The sequence below is a fragment of the Mauremys mutica genome, chromosome 2 (assembly GCF_020497125.1).
Source record: "Mauremys mutica isolate MM-2020 ecotype Southern chromosome 2, ASM2049712v1, whole genome shotgun sequence".
Classification (NCBI taxonomy): Eukaryota; Metazoa; Chordata; order Testudines; family Geoemydidae; genus Mauremys; species Mauremys mutica.
The window spans coordinates 240,206,402-240,220,892 of record NC_059073.1 but is presented as its reverse complement, the minus strand read 5'-3'; the positions used below and the strand labels follow the sequence as shown (position 1 = coordinate 240,220,892).

At 42.3% G+C, this 14,491-nt stretch overlaps 1 protein-coding gene across 1 annotated transcript in view; it reads right to left on the bottom strand.

The window, feature by feature from the left end:
- ANKMY2 (ankyrin repeat and MYND domain containing 2) overlaps positions 1-14,491 on the bottom strand; it is a 29,572-nt gene that overhangs the window by 1,756 nt on the left and 13,325 nt on the right. Inside the window, exons 3-9 of the mRNA XM_045007941.1 lie at positions 13,465-13,603; positions 11,656-11,754; positions 10,224-10,384; positions 8,616-8,830; positions 6,695-6,830; positions 3,628-3,756; positions 775-916 (exon numbers count right to left, since the gene is read on the bottom strand). Of these exons, the coding sequence (XP_044863876.1) occupies positions 775-916; positions 3,628-3,756; positions 6,695-6,830; positions 8,616-8,830; positions 10,224-10,384; positions 11,656-11,754; positions 13,465-13,603 (1,021 nt within the window). The remainder of the gene's footprint in view (positions 1-774; positions 917-3,627; positions 3,757-6,694; positions 6,831-8,615; positions 8,831-10,223; positions 10,385-11,655; positions 11,755-13,464; positions 13,604-14,491) is intronic.

Sequence of the window (14,491 nt, the reverse complement as noted above, 5' to 3'; positions counted from 1 at the left end):
ATTTTCACAGCCCAACTGAGGAGAGCTACTCTCCTGTGAGTAAGGCAAGCATGACATGGCTCCTGTATTTTGTAACTGCCTACAATAAAGTTAAAACATATAAAGTAGTGATAATAAAATGGGGAAGGGTGGGCTAAGAGATAGGAAGTGAGAATGAGCATGCATGCTACTTCAGGGACTTTCCGTTGAATTACATACAGAAAAATTGTTTTGGAGGAAGGGTGTTACGCATTTTTACTCTGTTGCAGGATCTTCAGAGTTTGTCATTTTGTTAGTGGTTGAAAGGAAAGAACCAAAAAAAAAATAGCCACCCCCTACATACTCACACAAGAGTTCCTTGTTCCTCTCCCTATACCCACAATATAGCAAAGAATTAACTTCGGAGTTAAACTTTCGGACAGTGGGTTAGTGTGTGGGTTGGCGGTTTTGTTTTTATTCGATTTGTCAGTTGGTCTTCCAGTTATACAGTGAAGTTATACAGTTAGGATTTCAGGTTTTTTGATCAGAGCTTTAAGATTTGAAACAGCAAAGTTAGAATTCTTGGTGCCCGATTGTACTCAAGAGTCATGTGTATTTCTGGTATTGTATACAAAAAGTTATGCTTTCACAAATAAGTCGTCAAGCATTCCAACAATTACTGCCATTTTTTTCTACCAACCAAGACATTCTCTTAAACCTCCCTTAGTACATGCAGTAACAGAATTTACTTTTGCTTCTTGTAGTAGAATTTGTTAGTGCAGCATTAATTTTAGTTAGCAAACTGTAGATCCTAACCTCTCTCTTGTTTTTTTTCTTGTCTCTGTTTTTCTTTGGCAGCTTCTAGCTCTTGCTTCTCATGAGCTTCCTTCAGCGTCTTACAAACTTTTTTGTGGGTAAACCAGTGTATTTTCTGGCAGTTCTGGTCACAATAAATAACCTGAAAAAGTTTCCAGAGCCATTACTTCACCTTCATGTAACAGGGCTGTACAATAGTTTAACTTTAAATTTTTAGCTTTATCTCCCTGTAGTGGGGTGGACTGCCCCACTCCCTGTGAGAGTGGGCTGCGGCAGGCCAGGATGCCTGTGCAGACAAGGATCCAATCAGAAAAGGGCTTATGGGGAGCCAATCAGGGCCAGGCTCAGCCACATATAAAGGCTGTCCAGGAAGGGAGCAGTCTGTCTGTCCCAGGCCTTTGAGAGGGGAAGGTCAGTCTCCAAGGGTGGAGACTAGCACAGCAGACAGTGCAGTGCTGGCCAGGCTCGGGGAGGCTAGAGAGCTTGAGCCCATAGCCGCCAGGCTGCAGGCTCTGAAGGGAAGGGCCCAGCGGGTGCAAGGGGCCTTAGGGAAAGCGGCCCAGGGAAGCAGACAGACGAGGGGAGAGAAGGAGGACAGCGAGGCTGCTGCCAGAGGGTCCTTGGGCCGGGACCCAGAGTAGAGGGCGGGCCTGGGTTCCCCCCCCCCCCTTCGCCCCTTGCAGTACACCCAGCCATTGGCCGTAGGGAGCGGCCATTATACTACGCCAGATCCCTGACAAGAGGGATTGGACTCAGAGGGTGGTTGGACATGGTGGCTGGGGTGTGAGACTGCTGATCACAGACCCCCGGAAGGGGGTGCAGATGGACTAAGGGGCACTGCCAGAGGGCAGTGGCCTCGAAGAGGATGCCGTCGAGCAGGGAGCAACGCGGGTCCAGAGACGCCTACGGAGGGTGGAAAGATGGACGAAACACCACCAGGAGGGGGCGCTCCGCTGGACAGAGCTAATTCCCAGAGTCACCAGCAGGAGGCGCCAGGTGGTGAGGCCCCAACCTGTTACACTCTCCATAATCAGGATATTGGAACAATGTTATATAGCCTAAGAGTACTTCTTTGAAATTACAATTATAAACCGTTAATAAGGTCACACAGAGTGGATATTCTATACATTATCTCAGAAAGGAAACTATTGTTCTACTGTAATTAATTTAGGAAATCTACAATGTATTGTAATTCCGCCCTCTAACCCACACAGTCTTATTTGGGGCTTTAAATATTCCTACTTCTTGGATTCAAGATACCTGCACCACAAGCAGGTGTTTTGTATCTCCTGAGTCTGAACATACAAGTATTTCTCAAAGAGCTACAATTACTGGTAAGTAACCTTCCTTTTCCAGACTGGCAGTAATATATTCAGAGATTACAAGGCCAGAAGGGACCATCAATTGTGATCGTCTAGTACAGGAGTGGGCCAACTTTTTGGCCTGAGGGCCACACTGGGGTTCCGAAACTGTACGGAGGGCAGGTGTAGTGTATTCAATTGCTCCCCGTACGAATGTGCTACTTACGGTGTACTACTTACGGCTGCCAGTCCTGGTGCTCTGAATGGCATGGTAAGGGGGTGGGAAGCAGGGGGGTTGGATAAGGGGCAGAGGGTCCCGGGGGGCAGTCAGGGGACAGGGGGCGGTTAGATAGGTGTGGGAGTCCCGGGGGGCCTGTCAGGGGGCGGGGGTGTGGATGGGGTCGGGGTAGTCAGGACAAGGAGTGGGGGGGGGGTTGGATGGGGGTGGGTTTTGGGGAGGGTGGCGGTTAGGGGCAGGGGGTCCCAGGAGGGGGCAGTCAGGGGACAAGAAGCAGGGGGGATTGGATGGGTCGAGGGTTCTGAGCAGGGCCGGCTCCAGATCCCAGCGCGCCAAGTGCGCGCTTGGGGCGGCATTTTGCCGGCAGGGCGGCAGCCAGCTCCGGCGGACCTTCCGCAGTCATGCCTGCGGGAGGTCCACCGGAGCCGCAGGACCAGTGGACCTCCTGTAGGCATGACTGCGGAGGGTTCGCTGGTCCCGCGGCTCGGGTGGACCTCCCGCAGGGATGACTGCGGAAGCTCCACCGGAGCCGCGGGACCAGCGGAACCTCCGCAGGCACGTCTGCAAGAGGTCTCCCGGAGCCGCGGACCGGCGACCGCCAGAGCGCGCCCCGCGGCGCGCCGCCCTGCTTGGGGCGGCGGGATTCCTAGAGCCGCCCCTGGTTTTGAGGGGGCAGTCGGGGCAGGAAGTGGGAGGGGGCGGATAGGGAATGCGGGGTCCAGGCTGTTTTGGGGAGGCACAGCCTTCCCTACCTGGGTGCAGTGTATTAAATTGCTCCCTGTAGGAATATGCTACTTACAATGTGCTACTTACGGCTGCCTGTCCTAGTGCTCTGTAATTAGCACATTCCTATGGGGAACAATTTAATACACTACAGCAGGCGGCTCTCGCAGCCGTGCTGCCCGGCAGGACCTCGTAGCCCTGCCGCCCAGACTGCTGGTGGCACAGTGAGCTGAGGCTGCTGGAGAGGGGGGACAGCAGGGGAGGGGCCGGGGGGGCTAGCCTCCCTGGCCAGGAGCTCCAGGGCCAGACAAGATGGTCCCGCGCACCGGATGTGGGCCGTAGTTTGCCCATCTCTAGTCTAGTATGACCTCCTGTATAGCGCAGGCCATAGAACTTCCCAAAATAATTTCAAGAGCATCTCTTCTAGAAAAACATCTGATCTTGATTTAAAAATCGTCACTGACGGAGAATCCACCCTGACCCTTGGTGAATTGTTCCAATGGATAGTCTCACCATTAAAAAATAGGCAAATTCAGACTGGAAATAAGGCACATCTTCAACTTCCAGATTTTTTAAACTATAGTCTCTTACCATTTTACATACTGAACATCTTTTGTCTGCTCCCTTTTCCCCACAGGTTGTACAGAATTCAGCATCCACAAACCCCACTTGGCCAGTAATTGCTTGTGTAAGTACAGAGAAAGCAGTAGGATCAGAGCCCTGAGGGAAGAGGAAAAAGTTGGGCAAAAAGAAGGGGAAAATACATAATTTAAAGACTGCAGAAATATGACATGTATATTTATTTCTCTTTGTTTCACTGAGAAGTTTATTCACCCTGCTATCAAACAAGTTTCCTAGAAGAAGGCGGCATGTGAGCTGATTTTCAGTGGCACTCACATTGCCCAGGTCCTGGCCACTGGTCCGGGGGCTCTGCATTTTAATTTTAAATGAAGCTTCTTAAACATTTTAAAAACCTTATTTACTTTACATACAACAATAGTTTAGTTATATATTATAGACTTATAGAAAGAGACCTTCTAAAAACGTTAAAATGTATTACTGGCACGCGAAACCTTAAATCAGAGTGAATAAATGAAGACTCGGCACACCACTTCTGAAAGGCTGCCGACCCCTGGTCTAGTCTGCAGTTTCTAAAGAAGGGGAGAAAAAATTATTTTATTTAATCTTAGAAGCTGAAATCCAGTTTTAGGCTAATCAGTTTAGAATGAATATTTAAACCCACATTCCAATGCTGCCATCACTTTAGAAAGTAGTGGATGTGCAAAATCCTCCCTCACCATTCCTGTCCACCATGTGATCTGCAAAAACTCTGATGGCCAGGATTTCAGAGCTTTTATAGTAGCTTTCAAAATACTGTAGCTGGTCCAGTAAGTCTATGATACAAAGTGCCAAATTCTACCCTTGGCTAAACATGCACACCTGATGACTTCAAGGGGAGCTGTGCAACATTAGTCTTGGACAGAATTAGCCCGAAAGGATAACAGTACACAAACACAGCAGCATCTATGCTTCTGATGAAGCATATCTAAAGTTGAAAAGCTGTATCTCCCAGTACCACTTTAGCATTAAGTATGGCTTTAGATAGAGCACAAAGGACTTCTTAATGTCACGTTTAATATTTTCTTATTGTAACCCCTGCACTTACTACAAAGTGTGGTGAGCCTATAAACAAAAAGCTTTTTCCAATGGAATTTTTTTTAAAACACTTATGTGCCATTGCTTGAGGAAACGTTAAAAGAGAATGTCTTTCCCGATTGAGGTTCTTTCCCCATTTGGAAACAATGGATATTGTCCCTGTATCTAATGCTGCTGAAATTAACATACATTTTTTGTTGTAGTCACTCCCATTTGTGGCATCTGGTGAAGCAGTTCTCCAGAATCTCTGCATAATGGGGCACCACTTCATTTTATTTCACACAGATACCCACGTGTCTTGATATCAGAACATATGCGATGTTCCATTGTTTTAGTTGTTTTGTCATAATTAAAGCATCCTTTTAATGTATTTGTTGGCTGAATTAATGAACTATACTTTGTGATATTCTTTTCACTTAGGGTTGGCAGTTTGTAAAGAATATGCAACAGGATTGTGCAAACTAGTGTCTGTACTAGCTAGAAAGAGAAGTTTCTCTTGGCACTGACGTACTGGAGTGTTCCATTTCTTCAAATATTCCAAACTGAATATTTGCAACCTGGAATCTTTAAAATACTAGATACAATTTGCAGACATCCTGCTCCTTCAAAAAGTACAAGCAGTAGCCATCATTATATGCTACTCTGGTAATGTTATGAAAGTGTTAAGAATCCCTTCCTGGAATGATGCTAACACTGAGGGCGGGGGCTGAGGGGAAAAACCAAACAAGTTGTTCCAGCTCAAAAACAAATCTAAAACCATTTAATCATCTGAGAAAGATAGTAATTGCTACACACGAGGCTGGGTTTTTCTCATACTCAATCTGCATAATTATGCATGCCTAAGATCAAGTACTCCTGAACAAATGTAACTGATAGCACAGATTCTTCTAGTGTTTTATAGGTATGCCCAAAAGAGTCAAAGCCTGTGCAATGAAACAGATTTATTTGAAGGGAGTCGGTAGGGGAAGAGGAGAGTGCCAGGAATAGAGGAAAAAAGTAGAAGCCGCCACTGTAAGGATGCCTTAAACAGTTTGAGAGAGAGTATGAACATTCAAATCATTATGCTGTCTTTTGTTCTGATCTAGATAAATTGTACGGATTACTACTGCAGAAATTAAACTATAGAACAGTCAAATGTATCGGATCCCTGTAAGATGAAGGATATTTATAATTCATTAAAGTGTATAACAGTTGTGTCACAAAATTAATCATCATCCTTATCTTAACACACGTACTGCATAGCTTTCAGAAACAGATGCTGATGTGCTTTCCTCTGAAAAATAAGTCTCTTGTACAAGATTTATTATTAGCCAATTAAAACACTCTTTAAAGACAGTCTCCTATCAGACACATCTGGGAAGATGTAAAGTTAGTTTTCTTACTAGGCATCCATGACAATGGACACCAACAGCTGTTCATTTTGCTTCTTCCGTTTATAAAGGCAGTTTCAAAAAGATGCTTTTCTTCCAAGTTACCATCACCTATTGCCATCCACTTCTGGCCCATTGGAAATAATGACTGCAAGAGTCCCAAGAGATCCTGCAGTCCTTACACCCCTTGCTGTTTTGCCCAAGTGCAGTATAAGGCTACTAAGCTACATAACACCACTGAATTTATGGAGTGAGTTTTGCAAGGAGAAACAGGGAGAGTGTATCTCTTGCCTCCTCGCCAAATAGAGAGAAATACAAAGTACTCTGCTCTAGTTTTCTGATGTGAAGATTTTTAATAAATAATGTTCCACAGTCAAAGCCACAGTAGGGGAACAGAAACCCAATTGTCAGGGGTCAGAACTTCTACTATATTTGTTAAAGAAGTAGAATCCCAATTTTTTTTTTTTTAAATATCTCAGGGGACATTCAAAACTTTTGCATCCTAGAGAACATAACTCAAGGGACACAAAGACATGTTAAATTCAACTGAATAATTGGGATTTTACTATGTGGGCTATCTAAATTAATCTGTTTATAAAATAGCACTTATTTGCTTAATGGGAGACACTTACAATTTCAACTGGAGCAATACTTCTCACCAGCTGCTGGAGCAGGGTAGCTTCACAGTAAGGAAACTTTCGAATGCACTCTCTGATAAGCTTCTCTTGATACACAGGAAAACCATCTGTATCTCTGCCTTTCGATAGACTGAAATTTTTAAAGCAAAAATTAAATGAAAATCCACTAGCAACTAATGATTAGCATTTACTAACAAGCATGGTCCAGGCTGTTTATTCCGCTGTCCCCCTGGCTGCCTTCCTCATACTGCAACTTTATGCTAAAATTCAGATTCAAAGTAAATTCTGTATTCCCAAAATCACAGTGAAGTTACAAATACAAAAGAAGCTTTTTGTACGTAATTACATAATTTTGAAGTATAAAATAAACTTACAGCTAAGTTCTGGAAATGTAGATCCACTGTATTTCAACTACCTAGCCCAATATTAGCAATGCCAGATCTACAGCTTATTAGAGAGGCTTTGCTTTGTTTTAAATTATAAGACATGGAGGTACAGTTCTTGTTCAAAATATCTCCTCTTTTCCCTTATTTATCCTCTTAATTCTTGAATCACGGCTGTATTAATTGATTTTAATATTTTAGAAACAGGGTTATTTGCTTCATTTATAACCCAGTTTTCAGAAGCACCTACACATCCACTGAAGTGAGTGGGAACTCCAGATGCTCAACACCATTGAAAGTTAAGCACCTAAATCAAAATAGCCTGTTGGTACTTAGGCATGTTTGAAAATCCCACCCAAGATATACAAACCCAACTGGCTTAGAAGCAAAAATTCCACTGGCTTTAAATGGGACTTTTGCTTTATGCCTGCTCAAGTCTATGCTGGGGAGTAGAGTGGAGTAGACAGCAACATGCTCACAGGTGGCCTTCGCTATATATTTGAAAGTGTAGCTTGCATCACTCTTACACGCATGCACGCACCACCTACCTTTCTAGTGCTCCAGGGCATTCAGGACCCTGGCCAAGCCAGTCTAACCCACCCAGCCATGTGCCCTATGGGGTGTTCAGTGCTGATGACTGCACCCTTCTTTGCACTACATGAGTTACTCCTGGGGGAATTCTGCACCAAAAAATTAAAAATGTTGCGCACATTTTAAAATTCTGCAAATTTATTTGTCAAAATAGCACTATATAATCATGCCAGTTTCAATTATTTTGGTAATTTATTTCAATATACCTGTCAGCGGGTTTGTCTGAATAGAGAGAGGAAAAAATTCCCCCAGGAGTAGAGAGTTGAAGAAACCCCTACAACAATCTGGTTCCTGTTTCTCTGCCCCCTCCTTCCAGAGCCCAGCGAGGGGGCCAGACACTCATATCCCCTCCCCCCAGAGCCCAGCCATGGCCCCTCCAGTCCAGACACTTGCATCCCCTACCCTCCTAGAGCCCAGGGATCCGGGGGGAGGGGCACACGGGAAACAGCCTGATGCTGGGTTCCAGATTTGTACGGAGTTTCCTGTGCTCCCTCCTTCCTTCAGGTTGTGCTGGGAACTGCAGCTGCTGGGCACCTTCCAGTTCCCTTCCTCTCCTTTCAGCCTCGTCTTCTATTTGTGAGCTGGGTTCTGCTGGGTCCAGCAGTCAACATTTCTGCCACCCATTTCTGTGGCCGAAAAAAGGAAATTCTGCGCACACAATTACTACAAAATTCTGCATTGCGCAGTGGTGAAGAATTCCCCCAGGAGTAATGAGTACTGGATACCTTTTGTACATAAGTGGTACGGGATCAGGGCTCCCCTGGACAATGCTAAACTAGAATCTTTCAAACAATGCAATTTAATCTTGGTAGTTTTTAAACCACAAACTAACCAATGCTCCAGCTCCACTTCATCCTAATAGACACATTATTTTTGATATGTATAAAATTAATTTATGTATAGATCCTCAGATTCCTTTTAAATTCTGTATAAATGCATACCTTTTGATTAATCCATCCAGTTTATCCTCTCGCTCTTTGAGAAAATTAATACATTTCTGGAAGATGCAACTGATATAGTGCATTTTAATAGCCAGTACTTCATTCATATCTCTCTGCTTCATGCATTTCTCACAAATCAGGTCCAAAACTCTGTAGCACTTCAGCAGTGCTTCTACTTCTGCCAATAGGGGGTTCTCTTTGACCAGCAGCACAATCTACAGGGAACAGTGAAGAGTGTTTAATGTAATGAGAAACCCTTTTTTCCTTTAAGCATGTGAGTTAAAACATGTAGGTTAGATGGATGAAAATAGCTAACTCTGCCATTTTCCAGTCCATTTTCTCTTCCTATGTTGTGCTTCCTTCCTATGCTAATGGAGCATATTACTGAGTAATAAATATACTGCAATTCATAGTTACCATCCAAGACTTTCAAAACTAAGAGCAAGACTACACCCCCCGAGCAACACAATTTACAGCAATCTAAGTGCTGTCCACACTGGTGTGATGTTGGTGTGAGACACTCTCCTGCCTACATAGCTTCTGCCTCTCACGGAGATGAAGTAATTATGCTGACAGGAGAGCGCTCTCCCATCAGCATAGAGCGTCTTCACTAGATGTGGTGCAGCTGCACCAATGTAGCGCTTCTAGGATAGACCTGCCCTAAGACTGATCAATAACAGCAAACAGATCTAAAAAAGGAAAGTTGCATCAAGAATTAAAATCATTTACAGTGTAACCAAAACACTATAATGATTACCCTGGCCCAACATCCACCTCTCTGTGGTGCATGTACAAGATGGCATTGCATGATATAAGTTTACCACTATGGAGTTAGCCTAAAGTAAGCCTAGAGTGCAGTAAACAGACTGTTCATAGATTGAACTGAACACTTTCAAAAGACAGGTGCCCAAACTGCTATTCTGAGTAATGCTGTACATAATTACCTGCTTGCACATGCCATAGATACCACAATGGTACCTGAACTATTTCCTATTTTAAATGCAGATGAAAACTATGGTATCTCAGATTGGTGATAGCTGACAAATGCTAACTTTCAATGGCAAGCTGAAGGAATTTGGGGCTACTTATTTCCTGAGCTACACAAAGAAATAAGCCATAAGATATAGCTCTTTTTTTTTTGACTGTTATACCAACAGGTAAAAACATAAGTCAATTGCACATATGTTCAAAAGTTGCAGCAACAGACATTACTGCAATGAAATAGTGATTAAAGAAAAAAAAGTAATGGTAAGACATCTGCTGTGACACATTAATTGAACGAACAGTGAGCTTAGGACTGGATGGTGCCTGTTTAAGCATTTATTTCAAGAGTATGAATCTCTGTGACCAGAGATGTGAGCTCAGTTTGTGACTTACCTGTACCATACTAAATCTCATGATGTCTTGCATGAGCATGAAGTATAAGCCATAGTATGCAATAATACCACTTAGTTTGATATCTCAGATTTAATATTCGTAATTATGGGCCAGATTCTGCCATGCCTTCTCATTTCAAAGAACGCCTTATTTTGCAATAAGATAATTCTCCACACAAGAGTTACAGAATCTGGTCCTATGCCAATAAAGAAGATGTATACATTACTGCACCTTAACAGGATGCAAGTTTGTAGTAGTAATAATTTTGTGAAGAGGCCCAGCTAACTTCACTGGCAGTTTTGGTTCTTTATCAAGTCCTTGTGGTTTAGTGTAGTAGTCTAGCCTTTCCCGTGGAAAGAAGTTGTTGATAATGGTCACGCAATCATGTTGACCTAAAATTTTAAAAAAAGCTATTAAGATTGAAAATGTAATTTAGTTATTACTCTCCCAACCCCCAATACCCACAGGAGCTGGTTTGGCACAATTTTTAAACTTTTGGCAGTAAATAAGTACCGTACATATAAGATGTCAGGCTGTAGGGACTGAGAGAGAGAGTCCCTTAATTTCTTCTCCCCAAGATCCTTTAATAATATATTTAAGATTAAGCATGAGGGGAGTCAGTATTCCTCTCAATAATCCCCACATATTTTCTTATTCAAAAACATACAGGGGTCTGTCATATTGGTGTCAGCAAGTTTTCAAGAGGAGCTCTCTGGCAATCGCGCCCTCCTGCTATTCATTTTGAGAGAGTAATCTATTCACAAAAGTAGGTCAAAGCATTGTCTATAGGATGCATGGGATGTAAGCAGGGGAGGGGGGACCTTTCCCCTGGCCTAAGACACATTAGAACGGTTAATCAAAGTTGTGTTAAGAGAAGAGATGAGATGAGACACTGGTTGTTGGAACTGGACATCAATCTCAGGATTTAGAGCACTAGTTAATTCATGAGAAAGGAACAGGTAACCAGAGAAACTAGAGAGTCTTAATCACATACCTTCTTTTGGACGGGAGGAGAATAGGTGCTATATTAATACTTTGTATATGGATAATAAGTGCCATATAAATATCTCAAAGCACTTTGCAAAGGTGCATAAGGATCTTCATTTATAGATGGGAAAAGAGAGGCACAGACTGGCTTTGTGCTTTGCCCAAAGACACACAGCAAATCAATAGCAGAGCTGGAAACAGATCTCAGGTCTACAGTACCCTGCTGTAACCATTAGATAAGTAAAACTTGCTGGACAATTCTCCTAACACATCTGGGATGCAGGCTGGTAAATATTATTATTTCCCTTTTTATAGGTGGGGAAAGCAGAGGGTGAAATGACTCATCCACAGCAAGTCAGTGGCAAAGTCTACATTAGAACTTCCCAGTCTGTCTTATGGTTTGGAAAGTGATGACCCAGTGTAATTTAGCACAATAGCAACTATCTTCACAGATTTCAGCAGAGTGGAGGATCATAGATGTTCTAACATTGTTTAGAATGAAATCTAACTGTCTGCTCGCCCATTACAGGAGGAGACGTGATAAAATCTAATCCCCTGTTTTTAATCAATTAATGCAGAAATGTGAAGTAACGTTCCTCCAAGAATAAACAGCGTAATCCACCAAACCATATAATCTTATAGCCCTGGTGAAAATTAGAAGATAATTTCAATTTACCCACAAAGGCAGCCATCTGAGCTGCTGTCCTTCCCACAGAGTTGACAACATCAGTCTCTGCTCCAGCCTCTAACATCATCCAGGTGATTTCTTTGCTGCCTGTATTTGAAGAGAGAAGACATACAGAGTTTTGTTTTGTCTTTTGTAGATGCACATAATTTGAGAAGACCAGTAGCTAATTTCAAGTTGAACTTCAAAACCTAAAAGGGACAACACTGACACAACAAATCCTTGATGTCCTTGGTTTAAAACAGTGGATTAAAGAGCCAACAGTATTTTTCTCTTATTTGCAAAGCCCAAGGAATAAAAATTCACACTCCCAGGGTCAGCTTCTCCCCTCAGTTATGCATGTTCAATTCCCACTGAATCAAGTGTGTATCTCTCAGTGCCAAGATTTGGACCCCCAGTGGGTAGCAATATAGATGCAAGGCCTGCTATTCTAGTTTGATAGTACAACTACAGCATCTTGTCTTCTAAAAGAAGAACAAATTCAGTACTATTATGGAGCAGAAGCGTAGAGCAGAGAACAGATTGTTTCTTTCTTCCCAAGGGGAACTAGGTGTTCAGGCTGGGATAAATACCAAATAAATAAGATGAAGTTAAATTTGATGGCAAAATTATATCACTTAACTGGTGCCCTTCAAGGAGACTAATAAAGACACTTGTGACCAGGCTTGTTGGTTCTATTTTCCAGAGATGCTCTTCCTTTACTTTCTGTTTTTGTGGGACTGCTGACTAGGGTGGCATGACTATAAAGGAGAAAAAAATATAAATGTTTCTTGTATTTGCTCTAATCTTAAAGTGACACTGCTTCAGCTGTGCTCAGATTTTTTTTGAGCTCAAAGATTAAAAGGCTGAAAACTAACATCCAGGAGTATTCATACTGGAAATTGTGGACCACTGATTTCACTCTATGTCTAACTAATATTTTACACTAATGTCTCCACACCTAGCTAAGAGTTTATATTAATTTCTCTAGGAATTATGCTTTGGAAAAGATTTGAGTGACCCAGAAAGGAAAAAGTTTAAAAAGAGTCTAACTTCCCTAATCCTTATCTTCTACCCCTCATTCAGAGATTTAAAGCCCTTTTCCTGGTTGTAAGAGAATTATTGCTTATCTAAATCAGGGAACAGAAACAATACCATATGACCAGTGACAAATAACAAATTGAGCTCAAAGTTCAAGAATCAGATACATGCAGTGAACTGTTAGTGATCAATCCCTAGAGGAAGGAAATTGGGTGAGGGATCTATCCCTTGCCAAAGTTTCGCTAAATACATTCAGAGGAACTACAATCTGCTTGCAGCCATTATTTGAACAGAAAGACTAAATCTGACAAGCCTCAGAAGTATTAAAGTGGCATTGCTTATTAAAAGCTACAGTTGGAGAGTCTTAAAACTCCACCCATCCTTCAGTAAGGGAGTGTCTTTCATAGGAACTCAATGTAATTAAACAGAATTCACCCTGCTGCGCAGGAAAATCATTGCATGACAGATGGAATTTTAAGGACTAAGTACGGCAGTATTCCTCCCTATATACTAGGAATTATATAGCATATGCCTCAAATAGATGAACAAATCAACTTAATATAGGACAAAATAAGTCAACAGCATCTCTCCTGCATACTGGGTAGTACTAGTACTTCTGCAGTTACACAGACCCACCCATTACTTCAGTAATAACGTCTTTTTATTATTCCATCCTAAGGCAGTGTCCTGAATTATGAACTATTGCAACCTCTTCATAGGCCTGTTGTCCAGATAGCAGTATTATAAAAATTTGAAAATACAAATTTAGAAAGAGTTTACCTGAGAGTCCAGCAAACATCAAGGCAGTATATCCATGCTCGTGTTCATTGCAGTTAACATCCGCTCCATGTCGCAAGAGCAACCTGCACATGTCAACTTTCGCTTTGTATGCTGCATGCATTAAAGGGGTCATGCCATGCTAATGAGAGAAGAATCAAGAAAGAAATATACGCACTTGTGGTAATTACATTTATAGATCTTTGTACTGCTCAGGACTCCCACCTGGTAATTACATACCCATGTACAATGCCTCATTTGATGTGTGGGTTAACAAAACCAAAACATAAAGCAAAGTGTGGGGTAAAAGGACTATACTGTATATATAATGGATTTCACACTCATTCATTACACTGTTTTATTTGCGTATCTTTTATTCTGTACTATTACCATGCAGTCTTCAAAAAACAAAATACCTATTGCCATTTACCAAAGGTCTCTACATGTACTTAGCATTAAAGACAGATTATACCCTATAAACCTAGGAAAGTTGCCAGCCTCCTAGGTTGGCAAATGAAAGTTTTCTCCACTGCACACATGTGGGAGTAAGAATATTTAGTTCAGGCTCCTCTCAGTCTTTCTATTACCAAGATTTATAGACACCTAACTGTGAAAGTCATGCTGTCAATTCTTAATTATAATTGATGGAGCTGTAACTATATTACCCCTTCTCCCTCCCACTTACTACCTATTCACAATACCAAAAATATGAGGGAAGGATTCACCCAGTAGCTGAAAGTTTTTCCCCAGAACTTCTCTGGTGTAACTACAGCAGTGTAGTTATATGGTTTCTAACTCCTTCTGTAAACCCACTGCAATAGTGCAAAAAAAGGGGTAAGCTGCAGTAAATCATAGAATCATAGAATTCAAGATCAGAAGGGACCATTATGATCATCTAGTCTGACCTCCTGCAAGATGCAGGCCACATAAGCCGATCCACCCACTCCTTAAGCAAGCGACCCCTGCCCCATTCTTCGGAGGAAGGCGAAAAACCTCCAGGGCCACTGCCAATCTACCCTGGAGGAAAATT